The following is a 15,094-nucleotide window of genomic DNA, read 5'->3' on the forward strand; positions in this document are numbered from 1 at the left end:
ATTCTAAAGAGAACTCCTCCCTCACTTCTCCTGTGGTTAAACTGAAGATCTGAAGTCAAACTGTTTCTGTGAAATAACGTGACATTAAAATCTTCAAAAAAGACTTCACAGCAGTCTATGATGTTACTCCGTCCCCGTGACCACAGAGTGTCCTCTGTCCCTTCTGAACGATGATTTGACGTCAAACTGTTTCTCTTGAATCATGTAACCCCAGAACGTCCTCCCTCTCTACTGATATATAAACTGTTCTCTTCTCTCTCTGTCTCCTCTGAATCACAGACCAACAACACAGGTAAGAACACTTTAGCACTGGAAATACTTTAAATGATATTATCAGGAGGTAATACCAGATATAAATACATGTGGGAAATATATTTACCATAACTAATAACTGAACGTACTACATTACCTTAATATGATTTAATATTTTCTTTCTTCCATAGTCCATAGTCACCACGTCACCGAGCTTCAGGAACTTCAGATCCATTTCTCTGGACCTCTTTCTGGGTTGACCAGGACTTTAAAAACACAGGTATGGATCACAGGTTGGATGGTTTTCTGCTGAGTCAGTCTGTCTTCATGTTTGTTACATCAGCTGCTGCTCTGCTCCTGAGATCAACAGGTCTTTCAAAGGTGTCCCTAAAAAGGAAAAGAAGAAGTAGTAAAGTGTTTAAACTGTTTGATAAGAGGCCATAATGTTTAACACCTCTAACTGTGCTGGACCCTCCAGTCGGTCCAGTGTTGTTGTTGTTGTTGTTGTTGTTGTTGTTGTTGTTGGTCGAGCATTTAAAAAGACTTAAGTTTCTAAAGATGGAGTCTAGAAAGATGTTTCCACATACAGACACCTCTGATTTTACCTCTGGTTAGTGTGTGAACTTCATACAACTTGATAGATGGCTCCATTTTAGATTAAAATCTTTTATAATTTTGAATCAGGATTATCTGTTTAAAGGATGGTAAACAGCCAGTTTAACTCTATATTTTTTCTGTGAAAACATCACTAAAGAGATAAACTGTATGTTATGGTTTTAGAGTTATTGTGTCTGTTATTAACTCTGATTAAAGTGATGTCATAAAGCAGGAATGTAACTGATCTAGTTTAGAGCCTCCTGACCCCCCCATATCAAACTCACTGTGGTTGATCTCTGACTTCTTCTTACAAGGTTCTCCATCCTCAACTCCTGGGAAGCTGTTACCATGGCAACGTGAGTAATACTTGCTAAAACACAGGGTTAAACACAGCTGGATCACATTTTACTACATGATGAGACAATTCACTACATAAGAGAGGTTTGTGGCAATACTTATAAATGTTAACTATCATCACTATCTATATTACAAACAAGAGCCATAAAAATAATTCATAATAGAGCTCAACAGTGTGGTTCTGGAAGTAACAATCCCACTGATTGATTGATTGATTGATTGATTGATTGATTGATTGATTAGATTATCAGAGATAAAGACTAAAGACAGTTTGAGGTAGACTGACCCCGAGCTCTGAGGATGTGAAACTAAAGTTTCTGCTCCGGTTAGAAGACAGAAGTCTGTATGAAATAAAAAAAAAAGGTTTTATTCACCAAGTCATGGAAAAATACTACACTACCCACAATCCTAAGCCTAACAGCGACGTGATTGGTCCAACTCAGAGTTACCAGGGAAGTGTTTATCGTACGGCTACAGTGAGCTTCTACCATCAAAGCGTCTTGTTCCTTTAACTTTTTTTCTGTTTTCCAAAAAAACAATTGTGGCAAATCAAATGTTTTCTGGTCCTGATTCCTCTCGTAGCTGGTTGTCATGGTTCCAGGGTTAAAACTCTTTATATATCAGCATTTAATCAAACATCAACAGAGATATTGAACAGAGGAAATCACTTCTGGAGACAGAGCTGATCAGATGGGCGATCACTGTTGAGCTCTATACCGGTTAAAGGGATCACACACATTCATTATTCCTCATAAACATTGATATTCACTGATCTGGTTCATTTTCAAATGGCACCAATAATGTATAAAGCCATAAACAACCTGCTCCCTGGTTTTACCTAGTGATGGTCAAATGAAGCTTTGCGAACCAGTGTCTTTCCAGTACTTTCTGAGCTCACTACACGGCGCTCTCTGTTCAAAGAAAAAGGTTAAATGAATGGCAATTCAGTGTGTTTTCAAACCCTTTGTTGAACAGAGAGCACCATCTAGTGAGCTCAGAAAGTAAAGACACTGGTTCGCGAAGCTTCATTTGACCATCACTAGTTTTACACCCTCTGATGTACAGCAGGGGTCAGAAGTGACCTGACAGAATGACTTTGTGTCATATCTTTGCATGTTATGCATTTTATTACCAAATATTTAATGGATTCCTTAAGTAAGTTGTATACATTCCTCCTCCTCACCTCCCTCTGTTTTTCTTTCCCTCCATTCTTCTGCCATTCTTCTATTGAGTTCTGTAAGATAATTTTATAATTTACTATTTTATTGTTTTAAAGGGGTGATAGAATGCAAAACTGATTTTACCTTGTCATAGTGTAATAATGACAGTTTAGTGGGTAACTAGGACATACATAGAACCTCTAAATCCCATTGACACCTCTTTTCTCTGCAAATCTCACTATTTGAAACTGCCTCTGAAAACGGGCAAATCTCAACGAGCCCCATAGTTGACGTCAACTATGGGGCTCCTCCTCATCTGGCTCTAGTGTCTGTGTTTGTTACGCCCCAACATGTGCATAGGCTACACAACTGACCTGAGATCAGGTAGTCTTCTGAATCTAGGTCGGGCAGATCTCAGAAATTGTATACATTGTTCATATGCTATTTTACCATTAAATTCACTTCTGAGACTTTTTTATGCAAGAAATCAACTATGTAGAGGTCAAATATGGGCCGTTTTACAAAAATATATGTCTAATTGCAAATTTTGTCCGACTGTGTGTCGGAGTTCAGCACCGGTGCTGCCTGTGTTGCTGCCTCGCCGCCTGGCCTGCCTTCCTTTACAGACCCCGGCCTGCTCTGAGGTAGATGGAGCTCCGTTACGGCTGGCAGCCCACAGCACTCCATACCCGCGCAAAGTCACCATCTCTTGGGCTAATGGACTACTAAATGCCCCTGCCCTGACAGAGCTCCAGGGCCTCCATCTCCTCTCTTCCTGCTAGCTAAATGCCCGGTATATGTGAGCGAGAGCGCAGTTAGTGAGCTTGTTACGCCAGCAATCTCTTACCACAGGTTCCAGTTAATCTTTTAATGTGTGTAATTATAATGTGTTGAGTTATTTAAACAAACGATTGGGGAAATAAACGCTGCTTGTCCCTGAGTCGCATTGATAGAGCCTGCGGCTGGATGGAGCTCTATCAATGAGAGCTAGCTAAAGACATTTAGTTAGATGTTGTATACGTGGCGTGACGAAATTCAAACTGTAAATATACTTGAATTACGACCAAAAATGAAGCTAACTATTCGTGATTTGTAGCTACACTTAGTTAGGATTGAAGGGACAGTCGCAGCTAACAAAACATTTAAACTTCACAAATATTCATTAACTTGAAACCGGACACCGTTGTTAGCTTTATAAGACCTTTATATGTTGTATAAGTGGCGTGACATGTGTGTAACATGTGGTAAGAGATTGCTGGTGTAACAAGCTCGCTGACCGCGCTCTCACACACGGGCCATTTAGCTAGCAGGAAGAGGGGAGCTGCAGGCCCTGGAGCTCTGTCAGGGCAGAGGCGTTTGGTAGTAGTCCATCAGCCCAAATGGTGACTTTGCGCGGGTATGGAGTGCTGTGAGCTGCCAGTCGTGCCGGACCTCAATCAAGCTCACAGCAGGCCGGGGTCTGTGGAGGAAGAAAGGCCGGGGTCTGTGGAGGAAGGCAGGCCGGGGTCTGTGGAGGAAGGCAGGCCGGGGTCTGTGGAGGAAGGCAGGCCAGGGTCTGTGGAGGAAGAAAGGCCAGGGTCTGTGGAGGAAGGCAGGCCAGGGTCTGGAGGAAGGCAGGCCGGCGGCGAGGCAGCAACACAGGCAGCTGAACTCTGACACACAGTCTTACCATATTTGCAATTAGCCATCCATTTTCATAAAACGGCCCATATTTGAGCTTTATATAGTTGATTTCTCGCTTAAAAAAGTCTCAGAAGTGAATTTGGTAATGAAACATTGCAGTGTCTGGAATATGAGATTCTGTCACGTCTCTAATGTGTGTGTGTGGCAATTCACTCAACCAATCAGCGCGCGTCTCTACGTGTGTTTAAGGGGATAAGGCTCAACCAATCAACTCGCAGCTCATCTAAATATTCATGAGCAGACCATATCTGAAAGAAAAGCTCTTGTTACAAATAGGGCCAAAACACAGGGATGCATAAGGGCCAATCAAATATCAACCAGGCCATTTTCAGCCCAACCAATGTTACATACCCCATTAGGAGACCATAAGGACAGCATGAAGGGGGAGAGAGAGGGTGAAGACATGTAGGAAACCTGCTGCAGGTCGGATTCAAATCCTCTGCCTTTTCATTGAGGAACCGTGCAAACATGTCAACCCATACGGTGGGCTGTGGCAAACCCACTCTAATCACATGTTGGCCCCCTGTGGGTTAGTCTGTGTTTATATATGTATACTATATATATGTATATTGTTAGATATGAGAGGGAAACCTGTATTATTAACACAGCTGTATATTGTTAAGTATGAGAGGAAACCTGTATTATTAACACAGCTGTATATTAAGTATGAGAGGAAACCTGTACGGCTTCTCCGTGAACCATCACCTTATCGTGATGGAGAGGTTTGTGTGTCTCTGTGAACCTGAGGGCTGTGTTGTCTGGAGCTTTGTGCTCCTGGTAGGGTCTCCCAAGGCAAAGTGGTCTCAGGTGAGGGGCCAGACAAAGAATGGTTCAAAAACCCTATGAGTGATCGAGGTAGAGATGGGTGACCCTGCCCGAGGAGCCCGGGGCCCCGTCTGGAGCCAGGCCCAGACGGCGGGCTCGTCAGCGAGCGCCTGGTAGCCGGGTTTGCCACGGAGCCCGGCCGGGCACAGCCCGAACAAGCTACGTGGCTTCCATCTCTCCAGCCCATGGGCCCACCACCTGTGGGAGGAACCGCTGGGGTCGGGTGCGATGCCACATGGGTGGCAGTGAAGGTCAGGGGCCTCGCCGGACCAGACCCGGGCGGCAGACGCTGGCTCTGGGGCGTGGGAACGTCACCTCTCTGTGGGGAAGGAGCCGGAACTGGTGCGGGAGGTGGGCGCTACCGGTTAGATCTGGTGGGGCTTACCTCTACGCACAGTCTCGGTTCTGGAACCGTACTCCTGGATAGGGGTTGGACTCTTTTCTTCTCCGGAGTTGCCCAGGGTGTGAGGCGCCGGGCGGGTGTGGGGATACTCACAAGCCCCGGCTGAGCGTCGCTGTGTTGGAGCTGTGTTGGAGGGTCGCCTCCCTCGCCTGCGGGTTGTGGGGGAAAACTCTGACTGTTGTTTGTGCATATGCACCAAACAGGAGTTCGGAGTGTTTGCCTTCTTGGAGACCTTGACTGGAGTCCTGCACGGGCGCCAGTGGGGACTCCATTGTTCTGCTGGGGGACTTCAACGCATTAATGGGCAATGATGGAGACACCTGGAGAGGCGTGATTGGGAGGAACGGCCTCCCTGATCTAAACCAGAGTGGTTGTTTGTTGTTGGACTTCTGTGCTAGTCATGGATTGTCTATAACTAACACCATGTTCGAACATAGGGATGCTCATAAGTGTACCTGGTACCAGAGCACCCTAGGCCGAAGGTCAATGATCGATTTCATAATCGTTTCATCTGATCTGAGGCCGTATGTTTTGGACACTCGGGTGAAGAGAGGGGCAGAGCTGTCAACCGATCACCATCTGGTGGTGAGTTGGGTCAGGGGTGGGGAAGACTCTGGACAGACCTGGTAAGCCCAAACGTGTAGTGCGGGTAAATTGGGAACGTCTGGAGGAGGCCCCTGTCCGACAGACTTTCAACTCACACCTCCGGGCGGAGCTTTTCGTGCATCCCTGTGGAGGCTGGGGGCATTGAACCCGAGTGGACAATGTTCAAAGTTTCCCTTGCTGAAGCTGCGGCGAGGGAGCTGTGGTTTTAGGGTCTTAGGTGCCTCAAGGGGCGGTAACCCACGAACACCGTGGTGGACACCGGTGGTCAGGAAGCCGTCCGACTGAAGAAGGAGTCTTTCCGGGATATGTTATCCCGGGAGGACTCGGAGGCAGTGCAGGGTACCGAAGGGCCGAAGGGCTGCAGCCTCTGCCGTGAAAGAGGCAAAGCAGCGGGTGTGGGAGAAGTTTGGAGAAGACATGGAGAAGGACTTTCGGTCGGCACCAAAGTGCTTCTGGAAAACTGTTTGCCACCTCAGGAGGGGGAAGGGGAACCATCCAAGCTGTGTACAGTAAGGATGGGACACTGTTGACCTCAACTGAGGAGGTAATAGGGCGGTGGAAGGAGCACTTTGAGGAACTCCTGAATCCGACTAATCGCCCTCTATGTTAGAGGCAGAGCTGGAGGATAACGGGGGAATTGTCGTCGATTTCCGGGCGGAAGTCACTGATGTAGTCAAACAACTCCACAGTGGCAAAACCCGGGGATTGATGAGATCCGTCCGGAAATGCTCAAGGCTCTGGGTGTGGAGGGGCTGTCCTGGTTGACACGCCTCTTCAACATTGCGTGGAAGTCTGGGACGGTGCCAAAGGAGTGGCAGACTGGGGTGGTGGTTCCCCTTTTTAAAAGGGGGACCAGAGGTGTGTGCCAATTACAGGGTATCACACTTCTCAGCCTCCCTGGTAAAGTCTACTCCAAGGTGCTGGAAAGGAGGGTTCGGCCGATAGTCGAACCTCGGGTTGAGGAGGAACAATGCGGATTCCGTCCTGGTCGTGGAACAACGGACCAGATCTTCACTCTCGCAAGGATCCTGGAGGGAGCCTGGGAGTATGCCCAACCGGGTCTACATGTGTTTTGTGGATTTGGAGAAGGCGTATGACTGGGTCCCCGGAGATACTGTGGGAGGTGCTGCGGGAGTATGGGGTGAGGGGGTTCTACTCAGGGCCATCCAATCTCTGTACGACCAAAGTGAGAGCTGTGTCCGGGTTCTCGGTAGTAAGTCGGACTCGTTTCAGGTGAGGGTTGGCCTCCGCCAGGGCTGCGCTTTTGTCACCAATCCTGTTTGTAATATTTATGGACAGGATATCGAGGCGTGGTCGGGGTGGGGAGGGGTTGCAGTTTGGTGGGCTGGGGATCTCATCGCTGCTCTTTGCAGATGATGTGGTCCTGATGGCATCATCGGCCTGCGACCTTCAGCACTCACTGGATCGGGTTCGCAACCGAGTGTGAAGCGGTTGGGATGAGGATCAGCACCTCTAAATCTGAGGCCATGGTTCTCAGCAGGAAACCGATGGAATGCCTTCTCCAGGTAGGGAATGAGTCCTTACCCCAAGTGAAGGAGTTCAAGTACCTTGGGGTTTTGTTCATGAAAGAGGGGACAATGGAGCGGGAGATTGGTCGGAGAATCGGGCGCAGCGGGTGCGGTATTACATTCAATCTATCGCACCGTTGTGACAAAAGAGAGCTGAGCCAGAAGGCAAAGCTCTCGATCTACCGGTCAGTGTTCGTTCCTACCCTCACCTATGGTCATGAAGGCTGGGTCATGACCGAAAGAACGAGATCCAGGGTACAAGCGGCCGAAATGGGTTTCCTCAGGAGGGTGGCTGGCGTCTCCCTTAGAGATAGGGTGAGAAGCTCAGTCATCCGTGAGGAGCTCGGAGAGCCGCTGCTCCTTTGCGTCGAAGGAGCCAGTTGAGGTGGTTCGGGCATCTGGTAAGGATGCCCCCTGGGCGCCTCCCTTGGGAGGTGTTCCAGGCACGTCCAGCTGGGAGGAGGCCTCGGGGAAGACCCAGGACTAGGTGGAGGGATTATATCTCCAACCTGGCCTGGGAACGCCTCGGGATCCCCCAGTCGGAGCTGGTTAATGGGAAGTTTGGGGTCCCCTGCTGGAGCTGCTCCCCCCGCGACCCGACACCGGATAAGCGGACGAAGATGGATGGATGGATGGAGGAAACCTGTATTATTAACACAGCTGTATATTAAGTATGAGAGGAAACCTGTATTATTAACACAGCTGTATATTAAGTATGAGAGGAAACCTGTATTATTAACACAGCTGTATATTAAGTATGAGAGGAAACCTGTATTATTAACACAGCTGTATATTAAGTATGACAGGAAACCTGTATTATTAACACAGCTGTATATTGTTGAGTATGAGAGGAAACCTGTATTATTAACACAGCTGTATATTGTTAAGTATGAGAGGGAAACCTGTATTATTAACACAGCTGTATATTAAGTATGAGAGGGAAACCTGTATTATTAACACAGCTGTATATTGTTAAGTATGAGAGGGAAACCTGTATTATTAACACAGCTGTATATTAAGTATGAGAGGGAAACCTGTATTAGTACCAGTGGTTCCGCTGTTAACTCTCTGTTATTGCGGCCGCCACAGTGAAAAACACATTAGAAGTTATTAAATGCAACTAACTTCAGTTGGTTGAGTAATAGCGTGTAATACGGAGCCTGCTGGATCATAGTTCATAAAAATGCAGCGCAGTGACGATACAGACATTTCATAACCTACACAAGACGGAAGTAACGCTGCTAATGAGTCAGCCGTCACTCTCTGAGTAGCCTAGCATACGCTTCAGTCCATCACACTCCCTCGGTCTTTCGGTCGTTCTTTTTTTTAAGATTTCGGCCTTTATTTTGATAGGAAAGCTGAAGACATGAAACGGGAGAGAGAGGGGGATGACATGTTTTTTTTTTATATTATATATATCCTAGGCCAGGGGTCGGCAACCTTAGGCACGCGTGCCACCATGGGCACGCGGGACCTTAACCAATGGCACGCTGGCAATATGTGTGCAAGAGAGTTATTGATGTGTTGAAATCATGGTTGAAATGCTGAAGCACTCTCTCATCCGCATGACAAATTACATCTTTCACAGTTGCCGACCTCATAGGTGCCGATACCGTGGGTGCTCCGGAGCTCGAGCACACACGAAAAACACTGAGCACCCACGTGTGCCAGACTGCCAGTTCATTTTTATATTAATTTAATATTAAACATTGCAGGTGGTGCTAAGTGGAGCGTCTGTCATAGTGTGATTGGTCGTGGCAGTGGCATTGATAAACTTCTCCAATCCTATCTGTGTTCGGGGGCTGTCCTGAGCTGAAAGCTAGCTTACTTTACGGCGTGTGTGTTCGTGTCGGCCGCGGTCCATTTCCTGAGGTTCTGAAATGCAAACATTGTTGACTACTTTCGTTATTTAAACTGTGTTCGCGTCGAGCACCCACGGAGGAAAACATAAATGGGCGCCTGTGCGCGACCTGTTATTTACGGTAGTTTGATCGACTCATATCTACGGTGGCCGAGACGGTTCAACACAAACCCAAAAGCCACAACACAAACGCAAAAGCCACAACACAAACGAAAAAGCTACAACACAAACGCAAAAGCCACAACACAAACGCAAAAGCTACAACACAAATGCAAAAGCCACAACATAAACGCAAAAGCCGCAACACAAACGCAAAAGCCGCAACACAAACGCAAAAGCTACAACACAAACGCAAAAGCTACAACACAAATGCAAAAGCTACAACACAAATGCAAAAGCCACAACACAAACGCAAAAGCTACAACACAAATACATAAGGGACAACAAAAGTGAGTGACAACAGAAGTCAGCGTATGAGCAGGAGGAAATTTCTTGCATGTTTGAGAAGTAATTGAAATATGGTTCCTTGCTAATTAGGATTACCGTACTGTTGCTATGTGAATGTCACAAATAAGCAATGTTGTTCAATATCTTTGTATTTTCATGTATGTACTCTCCATATAGGCTACAAAGGAAAGTGTGTGTGTGCCTATTTGTAGGGGTAAGACTAGGGACATGCAACAAAACCATAGACTGTACAAATGGTAATATACAGTCTATGAACAAACCCTTTTATATGGCTTTAAATACAGTGTAAACACAGGAGTCCATAGTCTGAATTCCATTTATTTTTATTAGTAAGCACGAAGCAAGGTCATTTTTAAATTTCTGGGTTTATTTCATTCAGACCAACCCATGTATGTGTGTATGTATGACATATAACGCCCCTAACACTATAATAGGCAGCATATTGAAGGTAAAACAATTAGCATTCACTTTAAACATCTGTTTACAGTAAACATAACCACACACACACACTTTCCAAACCAACAGTATCGAGGGAATTTGCCACTGGGATCGGATCGCTAACCAGATAGATAACGATTAACAAGTTACAAGCACGTAACAGTGGGATATAATATTTGTGTGATTTAAACAGCTTCACTAAACGTGACAAACTATAGACTTTAAATGTAGGACTTGCGGGTAAAAGACGCTGGGCGCCATTTAGATAACGTTATAGCTGTAGCTTCGTAGCCTAAATAGCAGAGTACATATGAAAATAAAAAAAAGATATTGAACAATGCTGCTTATTTGTGACAAACACATTGCGACAGTAATCATAATGAGCAAGGAACCATGTTTCACTTACTTCTCAAACAAACAAGAACTTTCCTCCTCCGGCTCCGTTTGTCAACCACATCTGCTTCCAGCTTATGTATTTATGTTGTGGCTTTTGCGCTTGTGTTGTGGCTTTTGGCGCTTGTGTTGTGGCTTTTATGCTTGTGTTGTGGCTTTTTTGTGTTGTGGCTTTTGCGTTTGTGTTGTAGCTTTTGTATTTGTGTTTTAGCTTTTGTGTTTGTGGTGTGGCTTTTGTATTTGTGTTGAACCGTCTCGGCCACCGTACATATCTCTGACTGGGAACAATACAGAGAGGATTACCGACGGCCGCTGGGGCAGATGAACTAACGCTGGTCTCGTCACTGTAACGAGGCTACAATTAAACCTTCGGGAGTTAAAAGTCAAAACTTATCAGTTCACTCACCTGTGTAGACCGGCATCAACATGGAGAAAGCGATGATTCAATCTGCTCTGTCTGCTCAGTACACTCTAGTCCACCGCGCTGTTTTACGTAAACACAGCTCTACTCTAGTCTACAAATAGCTAATTTTAACAAAACAAGCTAAAAGAAAAGCTGTCGGTTTGTAGTCTATTTTTCTTAGTTTGCAGGGAATCTTGACATTTGGACAAATTCTTATAAACTTAAGCTGTCTGAAGAAACCATCCTCACCGCTGGAGCAGTATATATGGAAGCATTATAGGACCAAAACAAATACATGTGACTACTTAATATTCACGTGAATGACGCAATCGTTATGTTCTTCATTCTTGATAATGATGCTGGTTATGTTATTATTATTTTGCCACAGCATCGTTTCATTGAAAATGAGACATACAGGACCTGCTTATCAGTCCATTCATCATTAAAGCTGGGCTTTTCCACTTCAACTTTTCCTTCAGGCTCTTTGACAGTGATATTTTTGTCAGCCCATTTTCCACCAATCAGGACTGCATACTAAAACCATGTTTCCATAATCATAATAATAATATACAATAATAAGAATACTTACAAGGTCCTGATTATGAGAAATACATGTTATCAAATGTTGCTATGGAATAAAATTACAGATTCCCTGGATATTACATTTTGATGTGATGTCATAATAAAACTTAATGTTAACATGGCACACTGATACACAAGAAATTTTGAAAAGGGCACTTCATATCAAAAAGGTTGCCGACCCCTGTCCTAGGCTATTTATTTTAGATAACTTTCATTTACATGTGTTGCAGCTGTATATTTTCAAACAGGTAAAGGAAACCCTGTCTTTCATTTTTATTTTAATCACAATCTGTTTTAATAAAAGAGCTTGTGAAAAGTGGCTTTTACTTAAAACTTAAAACATTTAGCCCACTTTGTAAAAAAACTACAGAGCTATATATCGTGTATCGCCATTCGCGTTAACGGCGATGCGAGGAAAAATTTGGGTGCACCTACATTTTGTGCTGGTGCACCTAAATAAAAAAGTTAGGCGCACCAGTGCAACCAAGGCAAAAAGTTAGTCTGGAGTCCTGGCAAATATGTAATTCAGAAACAATAGTTAATACCTTGATTCATGCATGTATGTTAGCACAGTGTTGTACATTTGTTGATTACAATCCTGCTGAGGATTAGTTCATCTGTTGCACTCGCGATAGTGTTGCTGGTTTAATTGTTGAAGCACATTTCACTGTGCCATTCGCGCCGCTGGTCTATCACATGACCATTCCACCTGTATGTAGCTGTTATGTTCATTTGTGGTCTTAGAGCGCCATCTAGTGACCAATAGATGTAACTGCACAATGAAACCTACACCGTATTCTTTACTACATTGGAATTTATTGATTTCCATTACTATCCAGTATTATTTGGTTGTTTGCACAGCAACTATTTATTGCATAGTAATTATGTATATTGCAGTGAGTTGTTGCTTATTGATTTGTAATCTGTATATATGTGTATTCGTTATGTACAGGTTATATTTACATATTCTGTATTTCTTTATTTTACAGAAAACCACATGCACACACACACACACACACACACACACACACACACACACACACACACAAACACATACTATCACAAGCAACAAGCACTGTATTCACCTGCTGGAATTGGATGTCAATAAACCTGTTGAACTAAACCAAAGGTTGCAGCGACTCTCTTACTGGAGTACATAGCCAGCTCGCGCTAGCCAGCACATAACACACACGGACTTCACACAGATAATGCTGGGTCATAAATAAATAAGTAATGTCAAAAAATTATATGTTTCTCCAAAAGTCTGCTATGTTAGTAATTATAAGGTTAGTTAGCTTGGTAGCTTGTTAGATAGTAAGTTAGCTAGTTTGCTAATTCCATCCACCTGCTTTCATGATACACTAGTTATAGAAAATGACCCAAACAAAGTTGTCACTCATCTGGCAAAGTGCTGTGCTTTTCTACGCTGTGACAAGAGCTTGTGAAGAAACATTAACTTGTTAAATTGTAATGATTGAGTAGCCGGCTGGCTGGCTAGTTATTTAACTTGCTTGCTAGGAGGTTCAGTTCTTAGTTCAGCATCATCTGTATTAGAGAAAAGAATCTCTTCATCTGATGTTTAAAGTGACTAAATAGCTTTACCAGCCTTCTTACTGGAGTTCCACAACTACACATATCCTAACAAGTCGTTTGCTTAATTATGTGTGTCCCCTTCAATAAGTGCTCTTAAGAAATTTACGTTCATGTTCAGGATACATTTCATAGGCATATTTGTTTATTTATTTATTTATGATGTATTTATTGTTCTGTTTTATACGGCTGGGATTTTGCTAATAGAACATTGATTGGAGATGTATTTAGTCTATATCACAGATAATATTTAATCAATAAAATTCTTTTCTGTTGGATTTTTCCAAAAACTAACTACATTTATTTCCATTTTTCTCTAATGATCTCCATGTAAAGACGTGTTCCTCTTGACTGCAGTAGGAGGCACGATCAATCCATTTAGTGCTCTAAAAGAGTCAAATGACACCAAACGCACCGTTTTATGGGAACGTACACAGAGCATGACAAAGATGACATAATTGTTTATTGTCGGGCTAACACTGTTTCCCTGGTCTTTGAACATCTGCAGGTCATATCTGACGCTATACAGTCACACCTGTTCATCTCAAACTGGTGGTAAAGGTTATGCCATTTTCTAACAAAAAGAAGGTGCCAGCAGTTCTCCCTTCGAGAAATAAACCTCTTTATACCAACTGAGCTACCCGACGCCCACATTCATATCTTTCTGAGGGGTTTTGGTTTCATCTAAACTCAATAGATTACATTATGACATTACTGGACTACATAATTACTACTTTTACTGCTTTTTGAACCAGTCTCTAATGTACCAATTCATGTTTTGAGCTCTGGTCTTTACTTTTCTACAGGAAGACCACACATGACAACATCCCCAACAAAGTTCTTATCCATTCCGGATCTCCTACTGTCTACCAGCTGACACCAAAGAAAGAGAAGATTGGACCTCTGACAAGAATGACTCTTGGTGAAAAAGATCCAAACAAGGAAAACAAAACCATCTTACTTGTTGGTGAAACAGGAACAGGAAAATCTACTCTGATCAACGCTCTGGTCAACTACGCCATGGGAGTGGAGTGGGAGGATGATGTCTGGTTTCAGATCGTAAAAGATGAGAAGAGAAGTAAATCAGGAAGTCAGACATTAGAAGTGATCGTGTACCAGATCTTTGGTTTTGAAAGTAAAACTCTGCCCTACTCTCTGACCATCATCGATACTCCTGGATACAGAAGCAATGATGGGATTGAATGTGATGTGAACATCATGGAAAGATTATTAGACTGGTTCCAGTCAGAGGATGGAGTTCATGAGATTAATGCAGTGGGTCTGGTGTTGACAGGGAGTGTGAATCGACTGACTGACCGTCAGAGGTACATCTTAGATTCACTGATCTCTCTGTTTGGAAAAGACATGGAGAAGAACATCGTCGCCCTCATCACACACTCAGATGGAAGAACACCTAAAAATGTTCTGGAAGCTCTCGAGGCTGTGGAGATTAAATGTGCCAGAAATGAGAAGTATCAACCTGTTCACTTCCTGTTTAATAACTGCCAGGATGAAGACAGGACAGAGGATGAAGAAGTCCTCAAACATGCAGATAAAATATCAATGAAAGGAATGAATCAGTTCACAAACTTTCTGGTAAAAACTGAACCTCAGAGGATGGAGAAAACCGTAAATGTCCTGAACGGGCGAATCAGACTGACAGCCTGCATCCAAAACCTGAAAGACAGAATTGAGTTGATTGATCTAAAGCAAACAGAGATCCAACAGACTCAGGTTGCTCTGAAGATGTATGAACAAGAGATGAAGAACAATGAGAAGTTCACTATAGAAGTTGATGAGGTCTACAAAGATAAAGAACGTATTGATGGTGGGAGGTGGGGGTTGGTGTTCTATAAAGGAGCTGTCTGCTGTACTGTCTGTGAGGAGAACTGTCACTATCCTGGATGCACACTGGTCTGGGATCCAGAAAGCTGTGAGGTCATAAAA

General features: G+C 44.0%; 2 protein-coding genes across 2 annotated transcripts in view; one reads left to right on the forward strand and one right to left on the reverse strand.

Annotated features, from left to right (window-relative positions):
• LOC114570737 (uncharacterized) overlaps positions 1-15,094 on the reverse strand; it is a 43,925-nt gene that overhangs the window by 19,824 nt on the left and 9,007 nt on the right. The gene's annotated exons all lie outside the window — the stretch shown is intronic.
• LOC114570580 (uncharacterized) overlaps positions 1-15,094 on the forward strand; it is a 19,968-nt gene that overhangs the window by 3,595 nt on the left and 1,279 nt on the right. The window contains exons 3-6 of the mRNA XM_028600902.1: positions 280-292; positions 444-532; positions 1,164-1,205; positions 13,954-15,085. Of these exons, the coding sequence (XP_028456703.1) occupies positions 1,198-1,205; positions 13,954-15,085 (1,140 nt within the window). The 5' untranslated portion in view covers positions 280-292; positions 444-532; positions 1,164-1,197. The remainder of the gene's footprint in view (positions 1-279; positions 293-443; positions 533-1,163; positions 1,206-13,953; positions 15,086-15,094) is intronic.

This window comes from Perca flavescens, chromosome 16 (assembly GCF_004354835.1).
Source record: "Perca flavescens isolate YP-PL-M2 chromosome 16, PFLA_1.0, whole genome shotgun sequence".
NCBI classification, from domain to species: domain Eukaryota; kingdom Metazoa; phylum Chordata; class Actinopteri; order Perciformes; family Percidae; genus Perca; species Perca flavescens.